The sequence below is a fragment of the Ylistrum balloti genome, unplaced genomic scaffold (genome assembly GCF_031769215.1).
Source record: "Ylistrum balloti isolate Yb309-2 unplaced genomic scaffold, AGI_CSIRO_Ybal_v1 Utg369894, whole genome shotgun sequence".
NCBI lineage: Eukaryota > Metazoa > Mollusca > Bivalvia > Pectinida > Pectinidae > Ylistrum > Ylistrum balloti.
Genome location: NW_026782025.1, coordinates 529,439 through 555,695, shown reverse-complemented (window position 1 = coordinate 555,695; position 26,257 = coordinate 529,439). Strand labels below are relative to the sequence as shown.

The 26,257-nt window shown below is 34.6% G+C and overlaps 1 protein-coding gene across 1 annotated transcript in view; it reads right to left on the bottom strand.

Annotated features, from left to right (window-relative positions):
• Positions 1–26,257, bottom strand: part of LOC132546534 (pleckstrin homology domain-containing family G member 7-like) — an 89,688-nt gene that overhangs the window by 10,702 nt on the left and 52,729 nt on the right. Inside the window, exons 5-8 of the mRNA XM_060210254.1 lie at positions 23,457–23,530; positions 15,235–15,389; positions 2,789–2,832; positions 2,379–2,477 (exon numbers count right to left, since the gene is read on the bottom strand). Coding sequence (XP_060066237.1) covers positions 2,379–2,477; positions 2,789–2,832; positions 15,235–15,389; positions 23,457–23,530 — 372 coding nt within the window. The remainder of the gene's footprint in view (positions 1–2,378; positions 2,478–2,788; positions 2,833–15,234; positions 15,390–23,456; positions 23,531–26,257) is intronic.

The window sequence follows — 26,257 nt, the reverse complement described above, 5'->3', positions numbered from 1 at the left end:
TGCCATGGGATCCACAGGACAACAAAATAGGACTTATCCCAATGATAAACTTAATCCGGCAGGCTCTGAATATATGATGTATCCTTACAGTTAGAGTAATCGAGTAGACAATCTAACTAATTTAATTCCTTAATAAAATTTTATAGAATCGATGGTCTGACTATATCCTTTAACATGGTCAAGAGCTTTGATATATAATTAATCTGACTGTGCCTCCTTTAACAAAGTTTAGAGGTTATATGATAAACAGCCAATACACTTTTGCTACGACTCACTAAGAAGATAATCGAGTCGGATAAATATGTAAGATGGGATAAGTAGGTGATAATATTTTTGAGGACAGAAGATACACTTGACTGTACCCCTTTATAAAACTTCGAGGATAGATAATATATCTGGCCGTATGCTCTAATAAGATTAAGATGAAATATCTAATTATATCCCTTAAATAAGACTTAGAGGTAAAATAAGAAATCTGATTGAAAGATTTAGAGAAAAGATGATCGTACTGACAGTGAGCCTTTAATCAGATTTGACTGTATTACTTAAATAATATATATATAAGATAGATTATGAAAGTATGCCTTTTATATGATTAAGGTGATAGATGATATATATAACTGCATACCTTTAATGAGATTTAAAGGAAAGATTCTAAATCTGACTGTATCCCTTTAATACGATTCAGGATATAAACATTAGCACTATGAACCGATATTATGTAACAGAATTCACGTTAGATGAAGGACGGAAAGTACCGCATATGTACTGAGTGGTTTACCAGATGTAGAGTTTGATACTGCTGACAGATGGGGTACATTTGGAGTTGTATCAAAACATCAAAGTATGTGATTGATTACAAGCTATCCAATACATCTCAATGTCAAACAGTTAAAGTCAGTGATCAAACAAGAAGGAACATGGAAGCAATTTGTTTTCCAATTTTGTGCTGATTTAAATTCTTTAAAAAGAATCAACTCAAAAGTTTCGCATCATTAATCTGCTGAATATAAACGATCTGATGGAAGCCATTTTCTCAGTTGTGTGATGTGAAAGAGTATCTTTCGTGTGATGACATCAATCAACCGTGCAAGTCAGTGGAGACTGAAGGAAATCTATTTGTTGGTGAAGAAATACCGCCATTACTCTACAGAGTACGTCATTAACACTGTCTTGCTCAAGTAATTATTTAAATATATAGTACTCTTTTGATTAGCAATGCAATATGAGAAATACATGTGCAGTATTTCTCAGAATAAACCAGATTAAACGCTACTGTACTGAAGCACATTATCCTCCATGGCTAAACACTTGTTCATGATTTCCCTAATTGTAATGCCAACCGTATTCAATACTTGTTCACTCTGACTCATATATACAACTAACAATAGACACTATTCAGATATACCCTTGGTTACAATGTTTACTCATTAATAACCAAGAAAAATAAAAAACATATATAAAAAGATTACATATTGAATGAACAATTTTAAATTCTTATAATTGTGGATAATATGTTGAGTGCTAGTCTTTTTCTACGTCTTAAAATAAGGGCCTCACAACATATTTTACAAACATGGAATAGTGATATCCAAATTTCATTACATACAGGTATATCCAGGTATAGATATGTTGAAAGCGTGGCTGAAAGTAAAAAGATGAATGCCGGTTTGTTTCAGAGACCAGTTCTGAAAGCGAAGTAATGGCAACTAAACTAAGGTCTATATGAGCCTTGTTTATCGAAGACCTACGAAAATAAGTCATAAATTCTTCAAAAAACATTTATGTGACCACAAATATATACATGTTGATTGTAAATGTTCATAAATGTTCTTTATACATGTTAATGGTGTGTTCCTTTTAGACTATTTCAATCGTACATACCAGAACTGAAAATCAAGGACACGATAGAATCGGTTTCATAAATCACTTACGTCGACAGTTTTCTACCGAGCTGTGTGATAAGACTGATAAATCGATTTGTCTCTAATTGTTTTTTTCATTTCTATGTAGTTAAATACTGCTTCCCCAACGTAATGTATTGACAAGTCTCAGTTATTAGCCAGAAATTATAGCCTTCTCATAGATAAACTCAGGGTTTCAGAGAAGTCAATATTTATAGGGAAATGGTCGTCAACATGTTATCGTTTTAAAATCTCATATTTCCTTGTGTGACATGCAATTCGTTGTTTTATGTGCTTGATACTTGTTGGTATTCCTGGTTGTTGTCGCCCTTGTTCTCTTTTCGGAGCGTATTGTTAGATTGACCATGATTTACATAACGGGTTTTGTCGTTAAAACAGAAGATGCTTAACCTTCTTAAATCTAAGTCTCATTTTACTTGCAATTTTATAAAGGTGTGAAACATTTACGAGTACCTTATAAGCGGCTAGATCGCTATCCTGGAACTGAGAAGGTGACAGTTTTGTCAGAACATCGCTTAGTTTTGACAGCTCTTCTTTACTCCTGGTTTTTATCTGCAAGAAAACAGATACTTCGTTAATAAGTACAATAGATGCAATATTTGATTCTTTTGGTTTTCAAACTTTTGAGGGAAAACAGCCTTTTGACACCTTTTGGACTTTTGTGTCTAAGAAAATGTTAAGACTTCGGTGTTCAAAAAACATCTGTGCGTCACTTTATATTACTATTTCATCGTAATTTATGTCCGTTTCTATGAATATCATTGTCTTTTAAATTCATATCCAGATTGTCCGCATCGATCTGTACTTCTTATTACTGTGTATATTAACGTTGAAATGCAATATGAACAATAAAGCATACATACCAGCCTTCTGAAAGAGAAAGTCGTCGGACGTCCTTTTTTGTTGTCTGGAATTATAAAATTCGCATTCTGAAATGAGTAAATCTACAAACATAATCATTATATACATTGTCTTGTAGTATAACCATGATTGTTTAAAGTCATTTTGGAAATTATTATCTTAGGTTGCGAAAGTTTTGATTCCGCACTCGATTTAATTAACAAATATGAAATGACCAACGTTACGGAAGATTCACGAAAATAAAGGCTATCTTCAACAAAGCAGTTGCAAGAAACGACATGAAAAGTCGTCATAGAAATGATGACGTCCTAAGGTTATAGCATTAAAAGCATCATGTTAACGACACCATGAAAAAGCATCTTAATCAATACCACAAAAGCATACGTCGCGAGACCGGATAGTAGTTAGGATAATCACATCTGTTACGTAATGATACCTTACAACATTATCAAATTAATGTAACCAGAACGTCATGAGAGAGGATATTAATAAACATCATAAACAACATCGCCATGAGAGAGGATATTTATAAACATCATCAAACATCATCGCCATGAGAGAGAATATTTATAAACATTATCAAAAAAAAACGTCATGAGAGAGGATATTAATAAACATTATCAAACAACAGCGTCATGAGAGAGAATATTTATCAACATCATCAAACAACAACGTGATGAGAGAGGATATTAATCAACATCATCAAACAACAACGTGATGAGAGAGGATATTAATTAACATCATCAAACAACAACGTCATGAGAGAGGATATTTATAAACATCATCAAACAACAACGTCATGAGAGAGGATATTAATTAACATCATCAAACAACAACGTCATGAGAGAGGATATTTATCAACATCATCAAACAACAACGTCATGAGAGAGGATATTAATAAACATTATCAAACAACAGCGTCATGAGAGAGAATATTTATAAACATCATCAAACAACAACGTGATGAGAGAGGATATTAATCAACATCATCAAACAACAACGTGATGAGAGAGGATATTAATTAACATCATCAAACAACAACGTCATTAGAGAGGATATTTATCAACATCATCAAACAACAACGTCATGAGAGAGGATATTAATTAACATCATCAAACAACAACGTCATATGAGAGGATATTTATCAACATCATCAAACAACAACGTTATGAGAGAGGATTTTAATCATCATAATCAAACAACAAGGTCATGAGAGGGGATATGTATTAACATCATCAAACAACAACGTTATGAGAGAGGATTTTAATCATCATAATCAAACAACAAGGTCATGAGAGGGGATATGTATTAACATCATCAAACAACAACGTTATGAGAGAGGATTTTAATCAACATCATCAAACAACAACATTATGAGAGAGGATTTTAATCAACACTATCATCATGAAACAAATTATCGTGAAGTTACGTTTCATTGATGTGAAAAATGTCGTGCAAAGTGGCAGATAACAGAACAATTGTGACAAACCGATTACTGGAAATACACGTCCCGATGGATTAATAAAAAGAGGGTCAGGTTATCTGTTCTAGTACAATAGTACACACGCCCTACTGTGCCACAACTGTACCACTGCAAAGTCAGTATCTACTATCATGGTGGAAGACACCATGTTTTCGTGGGTCAAATTTCGGTAGAGTAGAAACCAGCATTGAAATTTCTTCTTTTATTTTTTGCGAACGAAAATTTCCAAAATTTCAAGATAAACAAATTAACAAAGATAAATCTTTAACAGAGTTAAAAACAAAGTCGCTTCACACCAGAACGCTTTGGTACCTAGAACATATAAAATATAGGTTTGAAGAACATTTCAATATAATGGCCCCGTTGATACGGAAATATCGAATGTAGATTGTAGATGAACAGTTTACTCGTGGGATGCTTAGCTGACTTTTTTGTAATTAAGCCAGAAGAGGCTCTGCTGACAGGCGTCTTTGTAGTCTTGACTATGTTTACGACGACTTAACAATACGTTCTAATGGAGTAGCTTGTCATAACGACGGGTTTACGGCTACTCTAGCACCAGCTAGTGTCAAATATTGATCGCTTCTATTTTCACCTCAAACAATAAGTCGTTTCCATGAGCAAAACAGCATCATTACCGATATACCGAGGAAAACTTTTAACACTCGAGTAAGCGAAAAAGTAATAAATGTCGTATCACGATTCAGATAATGCTTTATAGTTTACACTGTATATCTTGTCTTTAGATTATAAGTAATATTGTCTTTGTATCGATTGTTATCACTAATACATGTACGGTTAAGTTTGGAAAATATATTGATATGGAACCAGCATATTAGCATCAACACTGATTAAGCCAATCCCAGAATGTACACAGAATGGCATATGCTACTCGTGATTGCTGTTATTGCTGTGATGTATAACGTATGGTATGTATGTGTGTGTGTGTGTGTGTGTGTGTGTGTGTGTGTGTGTGTGTGTGTGTGTGTGTGTGTGTGTGTGTGTGTGTGTGTGTGTGTGTGTGAGGGTGTGTGTGTGTGTTTGTGTGCGTGTATGTGTGTGTTCAGTTTGTACTTATCGCGGAGATGCACTCACTAACCGTGACTCATCTCATTTTTATGACGTAAGGAGTATGAAATATTTATATTTCTACCGAAAGCGTGCTGCCAGCCGCATCGAAATTAAAACGCGAAATAAGACGTAAATGATTGTTTTCTTTATATAGATGAAAATAATTTGATTTCCTACATGGAATGTATAGCTTTTAAGATATCAAACACATTTATCAATTGTTAGGATTTGTAATGAATTACAATAGTTCCATATGTTTCTAAATTTGTCAAATTGGTTAAATCAATAAGCGGCATTTCACTAAATATCATAAACTGATGTCAGACATTGGCAGTGACAATTGTGATAAAAACAGGCCATAGAAACTCGTGCTTGTTGTATAAGTTCTACTTTTTCTCACGCCGTTTTTCATTTTTACAGGTTACCAAAAACCCCCGCTTATAAAAGACTGTTTTTGATATCTAAAAAAATTACCCAATTTGAGTGACCGAAATATGATATCTAATAACCACTGATTTTGTAACAGCTATTAATCCTCATTGTTTCCAATAACGTGATGTACATAGGTTTGTGAAGATTATTGGTAAGTTTTATGGTTGTCAAAATGATATCCACCTAATCTATTCGCTGTGCTGTAGGTTAATGTGCTTGTTATCTACCTCGGTTACGTCAGGGAACGTGGAAATACTTATTAGGTAGACATGTCGGTATTTTCATTATTGTTTTCGGATTGACCAAGTTTTTTCGTAAATGGAAAAAAAAAACCGTTTACCCTTCCAGAACACCTGGTCTTATTACCCATATACTTTTTCATGTGTTTGCATTTTTTGTTCATATTTTTCCTTGTTTCATCGAATTAAGATTTGAATTGTGATGCTGTAGACATGTCTGTATTTTTCTCCTTTTGATCATGGCTTCGTCCTTCTATATTATATTGAAGATAATAACTTTGTTCACGCTATATAACTGATCGGATACTCTTTAGGATAGTTATGTTAACTTGCCCTGTTGGTATAATTTGACGCTGTAACTCTGTATCATCTAGTATTTTAGTATCTGTCCTGGTTGTTCGGCGTCAGCTGTGTTACGTGTTTATTCGTTGATTTTCAACAGAGGTCTGATGTATTCTTAAATCTGTTTCTAGCCTTGCCTGAAAGACCTAGTTTTCCATCCCAACGATTAGGTATTTTTCACTTGTTTACGTGTACTTTTGCTCAGGTGAAGTAACTGTCATCCAACGTATGACATTTTATTTTTCCCAGTTGTGCCCTATCAAGTTGCAACTGTTTACGTGTGTCTGCGCATGCCTAAACATACAGTATTAGGTATGTTATATGTTACCTTAGTTTTCCCCTTGGTACATTACTGTGGTTTGGTAATTCAGTCGTCTCGGTGGTACAGTATACGATGTGTTTGAAAGTCGTTTGTGAAATTTATTTTGTATCGATCAATCGTTGCCATGGTAATCATAACTTACACTGTAATAAAGTCTATCATATTTTGAGAAATGGTTTAAAGCTGTCCTGCTCAGGTTGTACTTGGGCATTTTATTAAAAGTAAAAGATGGTTTCCAAGGCGATATTGTAACAAGAAAGAAAATCACACTTTTCTGTCTGCTCTTATTTAACAGCAACATTTACTGCTTATAAATTATTAACGGTATATCGCTCAAGCTGAATATCAGATATTGACGTGGGCTCGCCCGGATGGTACTGTAAAGTGGCCATTTCGACTTGTATAGCTCAACACCTGCTAAGGTTTATGGTATAGAATGCCGTAATGGAAGTCTTCAGATAAAATTTAGACAACGGATAAAAACAACCTTCATTTCATATCATCCTGTATATTATGCACAAAACTGCCTTTACACTTATAACTGTTTTCTCAAGTTGGTGAAAATTTCTAGCACACTGAATTTGTCATAGTCCGGTGGTATCTTGCACCACTGTATACTTGTGACATTTAAAACTGTGTATTGGAGATAGGTATATGTTTAAGTAGTCGACGCGATGTTTCTGTCTGGAAATTTGATAGAATCTGTACCTCTAACGATTTCTCAGTTCTTCCGATTTCTCGGGTCTTAGCAATCACAATCTCTCATGTTTGTGTAAATTATAAGACAATTCCCGCATGTTCTAGACAACGCCTTATTATTACATAAACACACAAAACTTCCGAATGTCCTACAGAGTCAGTATACAGGAGACATCGTAATTTTCTAAGTCAACGCCTCTGAGCCTGGAATCCATCGATCTCCGTCTAACACCTCTGTACTAATTGCTATTAATCTTAATCCAGTTCGCATCCAGAATACAAGAAAAATGTCCCAGCAATTTATCTCTAACATCTTGTCGGATGATCAATCGTGATACGTGAAACACATCAACGAGGAACGTAACCTGAAATACATTGACGTCTTGATAAATCAAATCCTGGAAAGGTTCACGTACTTCAATAGTATAGGGTTCTCAAATGTTACTGATCTTAACTCATTTTCGAGTTTACCAGAAAAGATATTAAGAAATAAAACACATCAACATATAGGAGACATTTTGTAATTTGGAATCACACAGTATATATGACATGAAGATATGTCTACATGGTGTATCATATTGAGGTAAAGTAAATATGGTCCCCGAGAGAGCAGCACCATTAGACCGTATGGCGTTTACACAATGACTGTGTACTGAAAGTCTTACATATATATCTATATATTTTCCAGTGTAGTACCGAGCTGATAAATAATCAACTTCTTAGAAATTTTACAGGTAATGCACACAAAGTAAGGATATATATACTTAAGATGAGATAAATATTGCAGTCGATAAATATAAGCATTCTACTGCTTTTAGCTACTGTTCTTGGAATAATGAACCCCAATTCGCTAACGTAGTCCGTTGAATTGGTCCTTATACAAATGACATTCTATTGTCCTTGATCAACGACTGTAAAAAAGTTCAATGATTTTGTAATAAATTCCCGTCACCAACAGTGTTCTAAACACTTTAGTAACAATAACTATCATTAAGACATAGGCGAACGTCTAAGAACAAGAGGCTCCTAGGGCCTTTATCGTTGACCTGGTTTAGTTTGCTAAAATTAATTTTTTAACTAAGGGAAAAGTATTTAAATCACTTGTATTTGTTTCCCCATAATAGGCTCCATCCTCCTACAAAAGAGGGCAAGATGCAGCTGTTTGTAAATAATTAGTTCTCTTCCCCAAGAATGTCTTTATTTGCAACATAAAAAAGATTTTGTTCAATGTCCACTATTTGGTCACGTACCTCTGGCCCCATTGGACCGAAGTCCAATGTTCATACAATTTTAATTATTTTTTTCCCAAGCATGTCTCACACCAATATATGGACAGAATCTAAGCATTACTGCATAAGAAGAATGAACTAAAGAATGTGCCTATATCCCCTATTGGGCCCCACCGCTCCCGCCATACGGAGCTGAGATCCATCGGTTATACATATTAGTTACCCTACACCTAAGGATGCATCAGACCAATTTTGAACAACATCCTGCAATTCCTGAAAAAACAAGACAGATTTTTAAAATGACGATAGATTTTCCCTGTTGGGCTCCGCCCCTGTGTCCCACGGGAGCTGAGACCAACAGTTTATATGAAAGTGATTTCCCTTCACCAAGGGATCCTTTAGGCTAATTTTGGACAATATCCTGTAATTTCTGAAAAACAAGATAGATTTTAAAAAAACTGATAGGCCCCAGGAGGCCGAGACCCATGGTTTATAAAAACATGATTTTCTTTCACCCAAGCACCCATTTTCACACAACATAGGTTTTTTGGTGAGATAACAACATGTAACCTGCAGCATACCTGGAAATTGACTCCCTTGACCTTGGATAGAGGCGTTCTATAATTTTTTTATCGGTGTGTTTCACAAGGTAAGCCTATAATGTTAAGACACTGTGTAGAAGACAACCGAACAGCTATGATAGTGTCTGATAGACCGTCTACCAGGAAGTGACTCTGCTAGAACCTTCGATCACACTTCGCATTTGCAGGAAAAAACATTAATTTGTGTTTCCCTATAAGATTCGACAAGCGCCGTTACTGTGCTAGCAATACCATTCCGTACAATTATACCACAAACAACCACCATCACCTCATGCAGCGCAACCGTTTGGCAATTAAATTATGTCGTTGGTTTCGGGACACATATTGAAATGGGAGTGTATTTTAATTAACTATTCTATTTTTTGTCAAATACAATGTGTGTGTGTTGACTTGTTGATTCTGTTTACTCCCAGAATATAATTTAAACACGAACCCAAGTAACATTCACAGAATCGCGTTTCATTAAGAATCTGATCAAAGAAATATATCATTAATGTTTGAAAAAAACAATTATTTATAAAGACAGTCATATCTCCAATCACTAATGACAACTTAGCCATCGCAACTGTTTGGATTTTTTAATCAAAACTAACCATGGAAATTTCCGTAATGACTCACAAATATAACGTTGTGCTGGCATTGATCTCAACTGTAGTGGGAAAACAGCATGCTTCCCCAATATTACTTCACTATCAACATTTAACGTCCTCTGTACAATAACAAACATGCCTTTAATTTTCGGAAATAAAGGTTATGAGTTTAACTACAGCGTTATCAAAACTCTTTTAAGTTTCAATCTAATCTGAAACAAAATCCATGTTCTTGTCATCTAAGCCTTAACGCCAAAGCAAACAATTTCTGACCCCTTCGAACGATTACAATACAACCAAGAAAACTGTCCTGAGGACATTAGGATGCCATAGTACATAAACTAATTTTGAGGAGTAGTTCGAGTTTCACTGTGTTAAAAATGATATGGGTGACGTAGATACGAAAACTTGAGTCTAATTGTTAATTCGATAGTGATTACGGATAGGATTTTCCTTGTACACTATTCTACACCTAGACTTGCAGCTGTTTACATTGAAATCTCGCTCCTTATGCATTACCTACAGTATTTCCCTTATATATAATATAAGACCTAGACTTCCAGCTGTATACATTGAAATCTCGTTCCGTATGCATTACTTGCTGGATTTTCCTTATATATTATTCTACACTAAGACTTCCAGCTGTATACACAGAACTCTCGCCCTGTATGCATTTATTACAGGATTTCCCTTGTACATTATATTTGACTAAGACTTCCAGCTGTATACACAGAACTCTCGCCCTGTATGCATTCATTACAGGATTTCCCTTGTACATTATATTTGACTAAGACTTCCAGCTGTATACACAGAACTCTCGCCCTGTATGCATTTATTACAAGATTTCCCTTGTACATTATATTTGACTTCCAGCTGTATACACAGAACTCTCGCCCTGTATGCATTTATTACAGGATTTCCCTTGTACATTATATTTGACTAAGACTTCCAGCTTTATACACAGAACTCTCGCCCTGTATGCATTTATTACAGGATTTCCCTCATACATTATCCTAGACTTTATTCTAAACAATTATGCAATAGATACACACATGAATAGAACCTTTCAATGATAAACTAGAAGTAGATGTAGAATAAGCAAATAACTAAGCTACATCATACAGCTGTTTTGTCCCTTAATCATGGACAAGACATATTCTTCTACACCAACCGCTTACCAAGATCTCATGTCAAAACCAGAAGCAGAGATGCAATTACTTCAAAAATTAAGATTACATAATTTTCAACACTGAGTCATTAAAAAGAATGCCTTCAGGGTGTGCATTTTCTGAATGGCGCCAGTTTTCACCAAATTAAAATATGACATGCAGGTTACGGCAAGGAATGAAGTCAAGTGACGTTGTTCAGCTTTACACTTCACACACAAATGTTATGTCGAGAATGACATTTTGCATTTGACTAATTCAATTCCATAAAAGATAGACAATATATCAAATTTTAAGCGTTAACTACAGGTATTTCACTTCCCTACCCTATCTTTTTCTAAGATCTCATTTGAAAATGTTCTGTTTCTTTGTGCGAACCTGGGTTTGTTTGGTGTTCGTTAGTGAAACTATTGGGTCGTTGATGACGCAGGAGACGCTTACTCTTCCGGAACACCTGGTCTTATTCTCCTTGTATTTTTTTAGTAGCAAATGGTACTTTTGTGCATATTTGATTGAATTTTATTGCATTTAAGTTTGGATTATGATTATGTTGACATTTTCTTGTTGTTTGTTTAATCATATAATGTCATGTAACTTATTGAGCTATAGGCTACATTCAATTTTGACATTCATTTCCATTAATTCTTATTTTCCCCTAGTGTCCTAGCTTTCCCAAAATTAGGTCCACCGCATCAGTGATGAATGCTCGAAGGACGAAAGAGTTGTATGACGCAGCATTACTCGTTATTTGGTTCAACTGTATCTTTGTACAATTCTGAATGAACGCATCGAGAAAATACTGTTGTTCAGCCAAATCCTTAAGTCAAAGTCATACCAGATAAACGGCCTTTAAAGCAGGATGATGGAAATCCTAGCAAACGAGATCTTTAAAAAAACTACAAAGCTAATCAGTGTGTGTTCTAAAGATGTTGAGTGTCTTCTGATTCATGGATGGCATTCACCATGAGAATCCAGATCAATTCAGGTATAATCGCATGTTAAAATTAAAACCATGGTCATTATGATGAAACCACCAGGAATAAACACATGCGTGTAAGATCAAAGCATTCAAAGATTAATTTACATGCAATGACATCAATATGAATACCACAAAAAGTTTATGTAATTATGGGGAAATTGTCACCATCACTTAAGGGAATTTTGATTAGTTTGTTTTGTGTGTTTATCGTGGTTTTACATCATTGCAACAGCAAGGATCATGTGAAGACGGGTGTCTAGAGACGATGATATAATTAATAAGCAAATAATAAAACACAGAAAGTAGACAGGGAAAAATAAGATCCAAGTGTTGGAATTGAAATGATATGACAGCATATGTAGTGTAGTTTTATGATATTGTTGATTGTTTCGCTGTATTTAATGATCGAAGTATGTGATGTTTGTTAAAGAGCCTTTCATGTCGTCAATGTGATATGTTGGAGTATTTGTCAAATGGACATGATCAATATATTTGTTATTTCAAGACAACATATCAACAAAGGTCTTGAATTTAAAGCAACTGGAATTTTTTCATGTTTTGCCAACATCTTGCATACAGTATATTCACTCTCGTATTAAAACCTAATATATTCAAGAAAGAGACCGTTTATTTCCATAGTTACAGCTGTTGGCATGTATTGTTCCTTAACAGAACTCAGTCAACAAGAAAGCCAATATTTCCTATCTTACCGTCAACAGTGTACTTACCCTGACTTTAGACATGTCTGAGTCAACAAAATTAGTTTCAGTATGATTCGCAGCAATGTATCTATATCGACTTTTTCTTTTTGTAGAAAAACAGAAAAAAAGGTGGAAAAACAAACAGATTATTCTGGTCCGGAAAAGTGTATGTACATGTCACAATCAAATAACAAAACAAATAACTTTATACCAAATGTACAAAGATTTGTTTTAATGACACAACAAATACCTTTTTAGAAAATGTAAAAAGATTAGCATTGATTGCATGCGTATTCTGATTACAATACGATCACTTGTATAGCATCCGTGGTAATATCATAGCGTTGAAACATCATTATCCCAACGCGAAAATTAAGCTGTGCTGATCTTTCGGAGACTGTTGCTTTAGCTTTCAGTTAAGCTGGATTCATCGAAGAATCCTTTCTGTATTGTTATCAAGTCCGTCCAAATTAACTTTCAGATACATGTACAATGTATATTAACGGCGGTTTTTGACTGATACAATGGTATCGCTTATCAGATAAACCTGCCGGAAGATACTGAAAGAATTGAACAAGGAAAACAAGGAATCGGCTTTTCTATCGTGAACTTCCCATTTCTCGATAGTAACTGACTAGATTTTCCAAAACCTTTTGTCGTTTTTTTTTTCGTTGACACGTCGCAATGTTTTTTTGAGATTTAATGTTCGTTTTTCGATATGAATGGCAAGTGTTTTGATACATTTGCAAGCGTGAATTGTAAAATTGCCATGTCAGGTTTCTTGTTACAGTGATGAGAAAGCTGTCTCACTTAAATTTGACCGAGATTTATACAACAGACTTAACATAGCGGATGTTGTTTATGAAGCAACAGACGTTCACTCCGGAACACCATAATGTACTGGTACTTTTTGCCTGACAAATCGTTCAATTCATCAAAATTTATTCCTACTTTGGACTTCGACGTTCTCTTTGATTTTTGTTGAAGATGTCATAGTTATCAAGAAAATTATATAATTGATTATTTTCGTACACCTTATTTCCTTTTAATGTTTTTGTGAATCGTCACTTTATTATAATACTGTGATCCATATCTAGACAATGCAGCCTTCTGGAGGATATCAGGAAACCTCGTCTTGTCATGCTCTGGGTAACAATGTAGTACCGTTTAATTCGTACAGGAATAGAAATCGATTACACAATTAAGTGTATTACTCGAACGGTTTTATATTTTATTAGCGGTAGTCGTGATATTTCTTAAAGTATGTTAATTAGTGCCGAGTGGTTCGTTGAACGATCCAAGACATATACAGCACCATAACATCACCTGTTGATATGAGGTTTGAAGAGAGAGGAGGCGTAAACAAGTCAATAAATAAAACATTCGCATCACCGTCGCTTTAGATGGTTGAAATCTATAGTGTTGAGCAATGAAACTTATATTACGAAATATAATTTGCTTACTCAATCTTAACGTAAAAAATCTAAATAATGATAAGATTGGTAAGATGTGTTTTTCTTACATATATCACCAACCTTCTATTGTGTTTTTATGTTTAAGCTGTAGAATATTGCATGCGAGTATTAAAACAACAAAGAAAATACGACATCTCAGCATGATCTTAATTCAAACTGGTATTTGATAAAAACCTGGGCAAATGATTAACAAAAAGAAATATTTCACGGCAACTCCTAAAAATACAGGAAAAATAAGACCATATGTTCGGGAAGAGAACATTTATTTTTGCTTCATCGACAACACCTGCAGTGAAAATCTTGGTCACGCTAAAGAAATAATGTCACGTTCCATAATAAGAACCTGGTAACCAGTAAAGAATCCACCAGGCAAACTAACGAGCATTACACATGTCTAACTGTATATCGAACAACAGAACCACCAGGCATACCAACGAGCTTTATAAACGTCCAACTGCATATCGCACTAAGAAATAGAATATTTCTGAGTGTGACTATTATTACCAGTCTTGTCTCACTGCATAGGAAAAGTGTTTTAATAGGTGTTATGATTGATAACCTATTAATACCAGACTTGCCCAGTATCCGTTATGGTTGAATGAATCAACGACCATTTGCTACGTTAAGCAACAAAAAACATATACAGGCAAGGCTATTTATTAGATGAAACGTGACTAACAGTGATTAAGCCTGTTTTTCTTTGATGAACACCAGTCCTACGTCCTCTAAGCAGTCGGAGATCATGAAAAAGATCACCGCAGATTTTTGTTTTATATAAACATAATACAATCAAAACCAAAAATGGACAAATAACTGATAAATCTAAATGATGTTATTTACAAAAACATGAAGTGTCGGACGAGGAAGACGTTGCATCAAAAAGACATCAAAACGGTCAAACGAAGACGACTCAAGGGATGGGAATTTGTAGGAAAACGAAATTAACTGTCAAACAGGAAAGACTCGCCGAACCTTTATAGAGAATAAAAACTCACATGTATGAGAGACAAATAGTGTCTGACATGCTAGGAAGACTAATTTGTGGAACGACAAATACATTTTCGAAGATATGTGTTTTTATGGCATTGCAAGTGATATAAGGTAGATAGCTTACTTACCATCAGACGAAGGAGAGTCCCGAGATCTATAGAAGTCAGCGATAGTATTTCGCTTGATCAGTCTTTTCCTCTTGTCCCGGAGGATCTGGTCGCGCTGGTAGGTCTTCGTCTCTAAGTCTATGGAACTCCGACGTCGTGTTCGGAATCTTGCGGCTCTTCAGGAAAAGAAAGAAAGGTAATATATAGTTTTCTGTTCTACAAATATATCTCATTATGGCGAGAATAAAATACTTATAAATATACAGCAAAGAGATTAACATTTAAGACAACCTGTCCGAGTATAGAATAGACTAGATATGGTTGTCGGATGGCGCAATGGTAACGCACCTGTCTTTCATTTAGACGATCGTTGTTTGATCCCCCGATCGAACAATAAAAGATAGGGTGTCACGTGCTCTACCACGTATATATTCTACCCCCGGTTACCCCGATTTCCTCCTACAGGAAGACCCCTCGCGCGCTTAAATCTTGGCCGATAGGAGAGGGTAGCTCATTTCGCTATATAGCATAAGTTTATATAAACCAACAATTTAGGTATTTTTCTACGGAAATGACGGACAATCATTTTATATTCTATATAAATGTTGTCGAAAGTTCACATTCTGGACCACACAGAGTAACACAGGTCACACAGAAACGTGGATAACTCATCATTTATACAAAGAAATCAAGTATCTGAGAACCAGATTATTATAGGATCTTACAGGAATTCGAGACTCACAATCAACAGTTTCACTCGGTGCTGACATTGAGCGACAGAAGGAGGTTTGATAATGCGGCATCCTAAAGGAGCGAGAATAACAGATTTATATAACTAAATACATACTAAATTCGTATGGCGTGTAACCAATACCGGCTTATAAATCATTTTTGAACGACCTACAAATAATAGTTAATGCCTGGTTGTCATATTAAATATTTTTTATGGTCCTTCATGTCTTCGCACAGAACAAGGACAGGTCTTTACTACACCCGAAAGCTCATATTTCTAAGCATCTACTCAAAACCTTCTACATATGTAACCGTAATATTTACATGTAATACATGTTTTTTTTTCTATCCAGACGTAAACATGTACATATCAACTGAGGCCGGTGTATATTTTTGTGCAGGCCAGGGAAGCAGACATTGTTTTTAAATGACATTAAAGTTTATTTACATAATTAGTATCAACAATCTAATTTGTATCAAAACCTTCTACATGTAATATAATAACAAATATAATAACAATAGCAGATCACGTGACAATGTGCTGAACGGTTGATTTCCTGCCATGGAGTAGTGTGTTGTATTCACTTCTAGCCTTACAGCTCATTAGTATTAAAGTTAAACAGAATACAATGTAAAATATAAGGCTGTTATATCACATACTGAATATTCAGATATTATATAAAAATTAATTTACATTGTACAAGACGATAAGAAATTAGACAGACTGGCAAACAGTTTAGTACACATACAAAAGTATAATAGAAGGACAATTATTATTTCGATAGTGCCATGACAATATCATTTTAAAGGAGGTAATTGACGTAAGATGCATTGTACTTAAACAACATACATTAAGATTAAAATGTTGAACATAATAATAAACTTGATTGTAAATATTTACCCAGATAACAGAGCTCTTTTCTATTACGTACTGTTAGTAATTTGTACGGATTTGTAAGACGACGGACGGTTCCAATAAAACCTTTCAACGTAAATTTATATACAAGGGACAATGCAAAATAAAACGGAACTCATCGTCTACTAAATTCTGGTTACAATGATTACAAATCATATGTTCTCTCGGAATATTTTGATGTCTACCTTCTTCTAAACGCAGCTGATGAGAAGATAATGGGAATTTAAATATAAGTCGAGGATAATTATCTGGTATAGATTTTGATAAATGGTACCGTAAAGTACACGAGTCTAACAAGAATTTGTACAAATAACATTTTGATGAATTTTCAACATACTCATTCCGTAATTAAAAGAAATTATCGACAAGACCATATTGGAAAAAATGTAACAACTCTATGATTAAACCAAACGTCCAAAAAACCAGTAGGTAGAAGTTTTGACCCTGGCAACGCCAGTTACATTTTCTGTGATTACATTCAGTCATATCATCATAAACAGACTTCAATACACAATTACTTATTTTAATGGTTTAATTCTTCGGCACCTACGGGTGATATGCAGAAGCATGCGACCTAGTTCAGAATACAGCATAAAAGATGTACTCTTTCTAACATTCAAGATTATATTTTTTTTTAAGAAATCGGTATGTACTTTTTCTATCTGATCAGCTGGGATAAAAACCCATACTTCACAGCAACAGATAAAAAATAAACATCAAAAACATTCAACTTTGATTCAACATTTAAAGCAAGATTATTACAAACTTTTAAAATATTAAACATACATTTACGTCCGTGATCAGCAACAGTCAGCTGAGTTTTAGTAAATTTACCGTTAAAGTTCCAAGGTAATCAAAGTTATCAGCAATTTCTATTTCATTGTTTTCAAAATAAAACTTGTCATTTGCACAAATTCTTCAGTCATATATAACAATTCATTTTTTTATCAATCAATAGATCAAACCATAACACTACTCTAAGGGTTTGTTTGTTTGTTTATTTGCTGGGGCGATCAGCTCGTGAACAGTCAGGGTCATTCAAAAGCAGGTACAAGCAATCCACGACAGTTAGGGTAAATAGTCTTGCCATAAGGCAACTACAACTGAACAGAGTTCATCGTTTTTCTTAGAAGTACAAACCGCCACGGATAGCGAGCATTGAACCATATTTCATGAATGTTTACGTGAGGTTACGTTGCTGGGTTTGTCAAATATCTATTTCTTAGCAACCTACAAGACACATATAACACTAGCAACAGGTATAAGAGATATGTAAGAATTTCAGTTACCAGAATAATAATCTAGTTATATATCTCTTACTAATGCTTTACCATCACGTCTTTTGTGATCTCTCGTGATGTATGTCCAGTCAATCATGCTTAAAGGCAACCTCAACTAAAAGGTTCAAATATACTGTCCTAAGGCTAAGGGGAAAAAGAGAATAAAGATCTCATGAAGTGATTTTGTGTAAGCAAGGTCACGAGGAAGCCTTGCCTCACGAACAGATAATACAATTACATTCCTACGCCTTTTTAAAGAAAATCTTTGCATTCGGCTGTCAGAGAATAGGTTATAAGAACGGCCACGCTGTGGGAGAACTGTCCTTCTCCTTCAGGAAGTTGGCAACAGGTTAGGCAGGAAGTATTTGTCAGTCATAATGGACAGGAATGGTCGATTAAATTGTTCTCGATAACTTCCAGGTCTCGGATCTCTAACGATTTTTATTTCCTCCGAGTCACATACTTAACGGACCTTTACGAACACGGCTTGTTCTTAGTGTGAAACCGAATTTTTATTCCTTACACGAAGCCTGATAAACAGCTGTACTAGCTTCTGTTAAATATCCTTCTGTCTTCAGGAAATGTCAAAGGGTTTAACCTTGACCTTCTTTAAATCTTATTATTACGTTACATTTTATCGTAAAATGTCACAAATGGCGTCTTAACATTTCTGATAAAAGAGCAGTCGGTCTCCGAGCGGATTGGCTATGGTGATGACAAATCAAGCCGTTGTGTCTAAAATCAATTTCAAATACCATTTCAAAAGTGCCATCCAAAAACTGACTACATATAATGTAATTAATGTGGTAAATTTCAATGGATTCATCGGATATGGTTTCAAAAACTGAAATTGTTCACGTTGTTGTAAATATGAATCAAACAATTTGTTTATATGACAAAAAAAAACCCAAAGGCAAAATAATAATATTAATAAAATAAAATAAAAAAAGAGAAGAAAATCTGACAAAAATATGTACAAATGGACATTCAACATCGTAGATATACTGTTCATTTTAGGACATATTCAATTTATTTCTCAAACGTTTATGTATATCTATTAATTATGGAGCATTGATGAGGTGTTATATCAACGAAGTAGAAATACATTGACCAGCTCAATGGTTTTTCTACCAAATCTATGTAACACCACATTGACCAAAATCAAACGTCTCCAACTATTTATTATATATATATATATATATCAATAATTATGTAGATGTCATGAATAAACTTCTTAAAATTTCTTATACCTAAAAATTCAGACTATCAAATAATAATCGCAATAAATGTGTTGATTTTAACACAGCATAAAAAAACTGCACACTATTACATTCCCTGATGTTACACAAACAAAGCTATATTGTTCATTGATGTGCATTTAGTTAACATTTTTTGTTTCAAGACGTGACAACGTAATGTGAGTTTTATCGGAGGGTATTAGCGAGAGCACAAAATTATTTCATTTCTGTTACAAATGTATTCTATTATTTTTCGAAAGTCACTTTAATAGTGCTAATATTGTTAACACTGGTGGTAAGTTATAAAGTAGTTAACTCTTTAGTGTGCTATTGTTACCTTGATAGTTTACACAATTCTGAGCAGTTTGTAGTCGGCACTAAATTAATGTATAATTGATATAAAATTGATCCTATATATACCGTCTCTTTTTCTCTTCTTTTCTCTCTATCCTATTATCCCATCTTTTCCTCCTTTTGACAAAATTATTTAAAGTTACAAATGTACGTCTACGAGTTACATATCTTCATATTTATAGTATAATTATGTGTCACGTACAGTATATTAATTATTTATAATTGTATTTAAGGAGAAGCTTTCATAAGTTGCTAGTACTTGTCTCTGATCCATTTATCTGCTACTGATAATAATATATGTTTAAATCAGTTAACACAATATTTTTCCTCTCGCTGAAACAGGCTAGAACATGAAAATGATATACACGAAATCATGAAAATACAAGAAAGTTCGAGATATAAATCTGGTTTCAAAAGATGTTTCACATGAAACAATGTACACTAATACCTTATTCTAGATTTTCTTTGTCTTTGAAAACCTAAGAAACTGCTATTGAACTGAAGGTTGTAATTCAATTTGAAATCAAAGTTACGTGTTCCTATCTTCAGTAGTTAACAGTTGTTTTTTCAATAGTCCATCATAAGCATATTATTTTTTATATTTCGGGATATATGGAACATTTAAAATTAGCATGATATATCAATCTTCAGTTTACACAAAGCATTACGTACGCGCGAAACGACTGTAAGGAAATACACGTGCCTTTTCTAGTAGAAGTATGTCAAAACAAATCAGATAATTGAAACAGTTCTTACGACCTACACCAATAGTCTTACTAACCCAGATTTACATTTCCTCGGGTCACTTTTAATTAGGTTTTGTAATATACTATTTCAATACATTAATAAGGGGTAAATCAAGTAAACGAGGACACTTGAGAAATCGAGTTAATGAGTTTTCGCTATAACTCACTATACAGCCGACACGGCCACGATGTATAAAACAACGTGATTGAATTACAACTGAACTGATGAATACTACACATTTTCTTTTGGCACGAACAGGTCAACACGATTAACACTGGGTATATCATACTAATTGACGTTCTAGTGGAAATTATTGGTGCCATTTGACCCCATTGCCTACATGAATGGAAAACTCTTAGTTCAGTAAGTATCTAGGCAAAGACCCTGAAACGATTCTGTAAGCAGAATCTAAAGACAGGAAAGTACTGTGACGAGAGTCGTGCCAGCAATTGACCGAAAAACACACAACACGGGGTTTCTAGAAATGCAATGGTCATCTTTATGATCTTATTTAGAAATATTCTATTTTCTTGTTTTCTCATTTGAGAACGTGACATTACTACTTGGATTGACCACGACTTACATGGCGAATGTCGTTGATGAATCGGAAGACGCTTGCTCTTCCGGAACACTTGGTCTAATTCTCTTTGTCCAAGTTTCATTGAATGTGACTTAAATTTTAGATTCTGTTGACATGACATAATTTCTGTTGCTGTTCTGAAGTAAGAGAACCTTTATAAAATTGTTAAAAGTCATTTTAACACAATAGTATATTACAATTTCAAAGAGAATATTTAAAAAAGGATGTCTAATTTAACCTATCCAACCACACTGTATAACCTTGATTATGGGTAAGTTTTTTGGATGCCATAGTGATGCCATAACTAAACTCATACACTGTATAACCTTGATTATGGGGAAGTCTTATGGTCGCCATAGCAATGTTATTGAGAAATATTCTATTTCTTTGTGTTACAAGAAGCTGGGCGTATTTCATGCTCGTTAGTTTACCTATTGGTTCGGGTGTTGTATACCTTGCTCTCATTTGAGAACGTGGCATTACTTACTGGGAATGCCCAAGGTTTCCATGGCGGGTGTCGTCGTTGAAGCAGATGACGCTTTCTCTTCCGGAACACCTAGTCTTATTCTCCTTGTACATTTTACATGAGTCTCCATGTAAATCTTTATTTTGTTCATATTTTGCCCCAGTTTTATGAAATTTCAGTTTGAATTACGATTATGTTGCCATGTCTGTATTTTCTTGGTATTCCTTGATATAAATATACATGCCATTCAGAACAGTGACTATGGAGACTTGGTATCTGGCTTGACTGACCTTTAGATTTACTAACACTTGATGATCATGAAACGCGCACTTTACAATACAAAAAGATAGGCCATTCCTCGTTTTTCTTCATTTGCACAAGGAATTGTTAATACTATATTTAGACTGGCGAAGTCATTAGATGACTACGAAGCTAATCACATGGGGATAATTGGATAATTAAACACAAACAAAAAATCCATCGCTAGTTTAAGTCTAGACCGTAGCCTTTACTAACATTTTGTAACATAGTTGTCAGACCTTTGCCTGAAAAATCCGAGAATTAAAAGAACGACGAAATGCCATGACAGACATCACCAGATATGACCTAACGTCACACGTAGATATGGAACGACAAACATCTCCTTTCGTAACGTCAAGCATTGAAATAACGGAACGAAGGCAAGAGGGGTAAATGAAATGAGGATCTCTGCCCTCGGTAAATAATAATTTGATTACAAACATTCGACAAGCCTCAAACTCGCTTACTTCATATTTTACCTCGTGGGAGTGAATCATTCCTGATATATCGACGATACATGTATATGAGTATAAATGACACAACGATGTCCAGCATCATAGACACAATATCCAGATACATGTAATATTGAACCAGCTTATCTTAAGTATACAGTTCGTGATGTTCAAAGTACTGTATACAACTTCATCAACAATCTCATTGTGACATGTATCCAGCTTTCTCATTGAAAGTGTTGTATACAACTTCAGCAACAATATCATTGTTACATGTTCTCAACTATCTCATTCAAAGTACTGTATACAACTTCATCAACAATCTCATTGTGACATGTATCCAGCTTTCTCATTCAAAGTGTTGTATACAACTTCAGCAACAATCTCATTGTGACATGTTCTCAGCTATCTTATTCGCCTTACATAACATACTGGGAACACGCACCTTCTTGACTGGGACTTATCACATACAGGTATGTGTTGATCTAGGGTAGCTGTACTCGTCACACGAGTAAGTGTGCATGTGGTTTGTCACACTTCTGAGTGCATTCGTCACACGAATAACAGGGTATTAACGTATCTAAGTCACATTCGTAAGACGAATTAAACTTTACTTACTTAAGTCACACTCGTCACACAAACAACAGGGTACTTACTTATCTAAGTAACAGTCTTCACAGGAATGACAGGGTACTTACTTATCTAAATCACACAAATAACAGGGTACTTACTTATCTAGGTCACACAAATATCAGGGTACTTACTTATCTAAATCACACAAATATCAGGGTACTTACTTATCTAGGTCACACAAATATCAGGGTACTCACTTAACTAGGTCACACAAATATCAGGGTACTCACTTAACTAGGTCACACAAATATCAGGGTACTCACTTATCTATGTCACACAAATATCAGGGTACTCAATTAACTAGATCACACAAATATCAGGGTACTCACTTATCTAGGTCACACAAATATCAGGGTACTCACTTAACTAGGTCACACAAATATCAGGGTACTTACTTATCTAGGTCACACAAATAACAGGGTACTTATTGGTCAAACTCACACTTGTCACTATGATATCAGAGTACTTACTTATCTACGTCACACTAATATCAGGGTACTTACTGATCAAAGTCACACTTGTCACACTAATAACAGGGTACTTACTTATCCAAGTCGCATTCGTCACATGAATTGTTGGGAGTTGCGTCGGACGACATCGAAGCGGGTTCACCACAATTCTGTAAGAAAGTAGAACCCAATTGAAATTAAAAGGCAAGCAATGCTGTTGAACGATTGAGTCGATCGTACCAAGAAAGCTCAGAGGCATTGTAAAATCAATCGATAAAAAACGTCTTGGTAGGGAAAACTGACTTGATTAATCAAAGGAAACAAAATTATATACTAACAGAAAATAACAAATATTTTACAATACTACAACGTTGTTTTCATCCAAGGTAAAAAAAACATTGAATTCTTTGTATTAAGCCTTTGCTGATATAAAACTGAAATAAAGTAAAATCTTGTATTTTAATCATAAATAAAAGTATCATGTATCCAAAATTATCCCATCTTTATATATAAGTGTTGTTATCAGGAAATATTGACTAGTTTCTTACCTGTATATATAAGTGTTGTTATCAGGAAATATTGACTAGTTTCTCACCTGTATATATAAGTGTTGTTATCAGGAAATATTGACTAGTTTCTCACCTGCATATGTAAGTGTTGTTATCAGTAAATATAAGTGTTGTTATCAGTAAATATTGACTAATATCCCACCTGTATCTATAAGTGTTGTTATCAGTATATATAAGTATTGTTATCAGTAAATATTGACTAATATCCCACCTGTATATATAAGTGTTGTTATCTGTAAATATCGACTAGTATCCCACCTGTATATATACAGTGTTGTCATCAGAACATTTAGTTATCCACTAATATGCCGTCAAATGGGCACAAATTCCATGACATTATGTTTTCCTTGTCCGAAACTGTCGAGGATCATATTTCCTACTTGATCAAGAAAACGTTTTAAAAATAGATATATCTGTATACATCGTCAACAGTAACTATCCATTAGTATCAACTAAGTGTTCAATACTTCCAGATTCCATGATGTCCTACAACCATGTATTCCTGTTTCCCTCGTACGGAACTACCGAGGATCACGATTCCGACTTCACCACGAAAAAAATTTCAAAATGTATTAGTGTTTATATATTGTGTAATCCTATCTACAACGTTTCGGTGTAGTTATATACGGGTGGTTATATCTGTGGATGACAACACCGTATTGATGAACGAGCAGGATCTGTCGAAATATCTTCCGGGAAAAGAAACTATTACACTCCTAACACGATTAATCCATATCCCCGATAGGAACAGCCTTCTCAAATTGAAATTGTGGAAGAAGTTTTCATTAATTTATATCCTGGGTCACGTCACAGTCTCCCGTCGCTGTACATGCATGTGAATTTCCAATCATGTAAATGCTAGTTAGTTTTATTACCCCGACAGCCACGATCAATATATAAGTAAATTAATGTCTACCTTATCATCGTCTTCAAGATGGCCGGAAATCGTGCCAGCAATGATCAGTTATTACCCCTAGAAAGTTTACATGTTAACAGTAGAAGAAAACATGGCGCGCCACCGTGGAAGGTAAACAGTTAACGCATCGATACCGTACAATGTAATCACATACAGTATGGGCATGTCAGATGTAAACAATATGTATTCTTCATCATTACCAAACTCTCCCAATACTACAGTCTCTCAATGCACCATCTGTCGTCACTGGTATCAACAAGTCGGCCATGTTATAAATATTTAATTCGTATGGCTGGAAGTGACAAGGACGTTAAAGAACAGTTGACGACTGTATACAAGTTTTATGATGAACTGCCAATATGGTGTATCTGATGGACAGTCACAAGTAAGAGATCGCCCACACTCATAGAAGGCCAGGGTTTTGATAGGTCATACATTGTTCTGACTTAAATAATACTGACATTTCCCAGTTGTAGCCAGAGGAAAGCAATATCTGATTCATCACTTCAGCTGCTAACGGTATGATTTACACAGCAACAGCACCAAACTCCTCTAGGACACAGTTTACTAAACAATAACCACTAGGTCTAAGGAAGACTGTTCCTGTGTTTCACAGGACAACCAAACCTATACTTATCTGTCCAGTTGATTGCCAACTGATGTTTCAACGCAAGCAATAATCCTGTCCAAGCCAGTAGTTAGAATGTCAGTTTTTGTATTTCTAGAAACAAGCCCTTTATTTTGAACATGTATATATTTGTCAACATATGATGGAGATCACACAGGACAGTGTTATCTACTTCACGAGGTAAATTCTTTATAAAATTTCCGTCAGTGATTTTATCAAGAAAATCCTCAATTTTATTAAAATCTCTTACCAGCACCGATATAAATTTCTTTTGATAAATTTGATAAACAAAAACACAATGCAGATTTTTCAGGTATAACATATGTTATTCTGAAAGCGCATATAGAAAATATCGGTAGATAAAAATGGTTGTCGTATTGAGTAGTTTACATAGCAACAATAAAATTTTACTGACGTCTTAGCAACAAAACAAATTCTACTGACGTCTCAGCAACAATAAAATGATAACTCAGCTGGCCCTGAGCAGAGACAAATCAACATGGTCTTCGGTAAAAGAAATGCCAAAGTGAAAATTAAATTTCGCTTATAATGTTTAAAAACTCAGAAAGTGAAGCATTAAAGAACAATTACGCAACACTACATTTACGCATTTTATACAACTTTGTATAGAAGTATTAACATTCGATAATATATGTTTAGAAGATTGAATTCCAGGATATCGTCCAGCATGTGTCTAACAAATATAACCTATTAACAGCCGAGCACTTGTCACCAATTAAGTGTCCATCTTTAACTACAGTTCAGAACTTATCACCTGTTATAT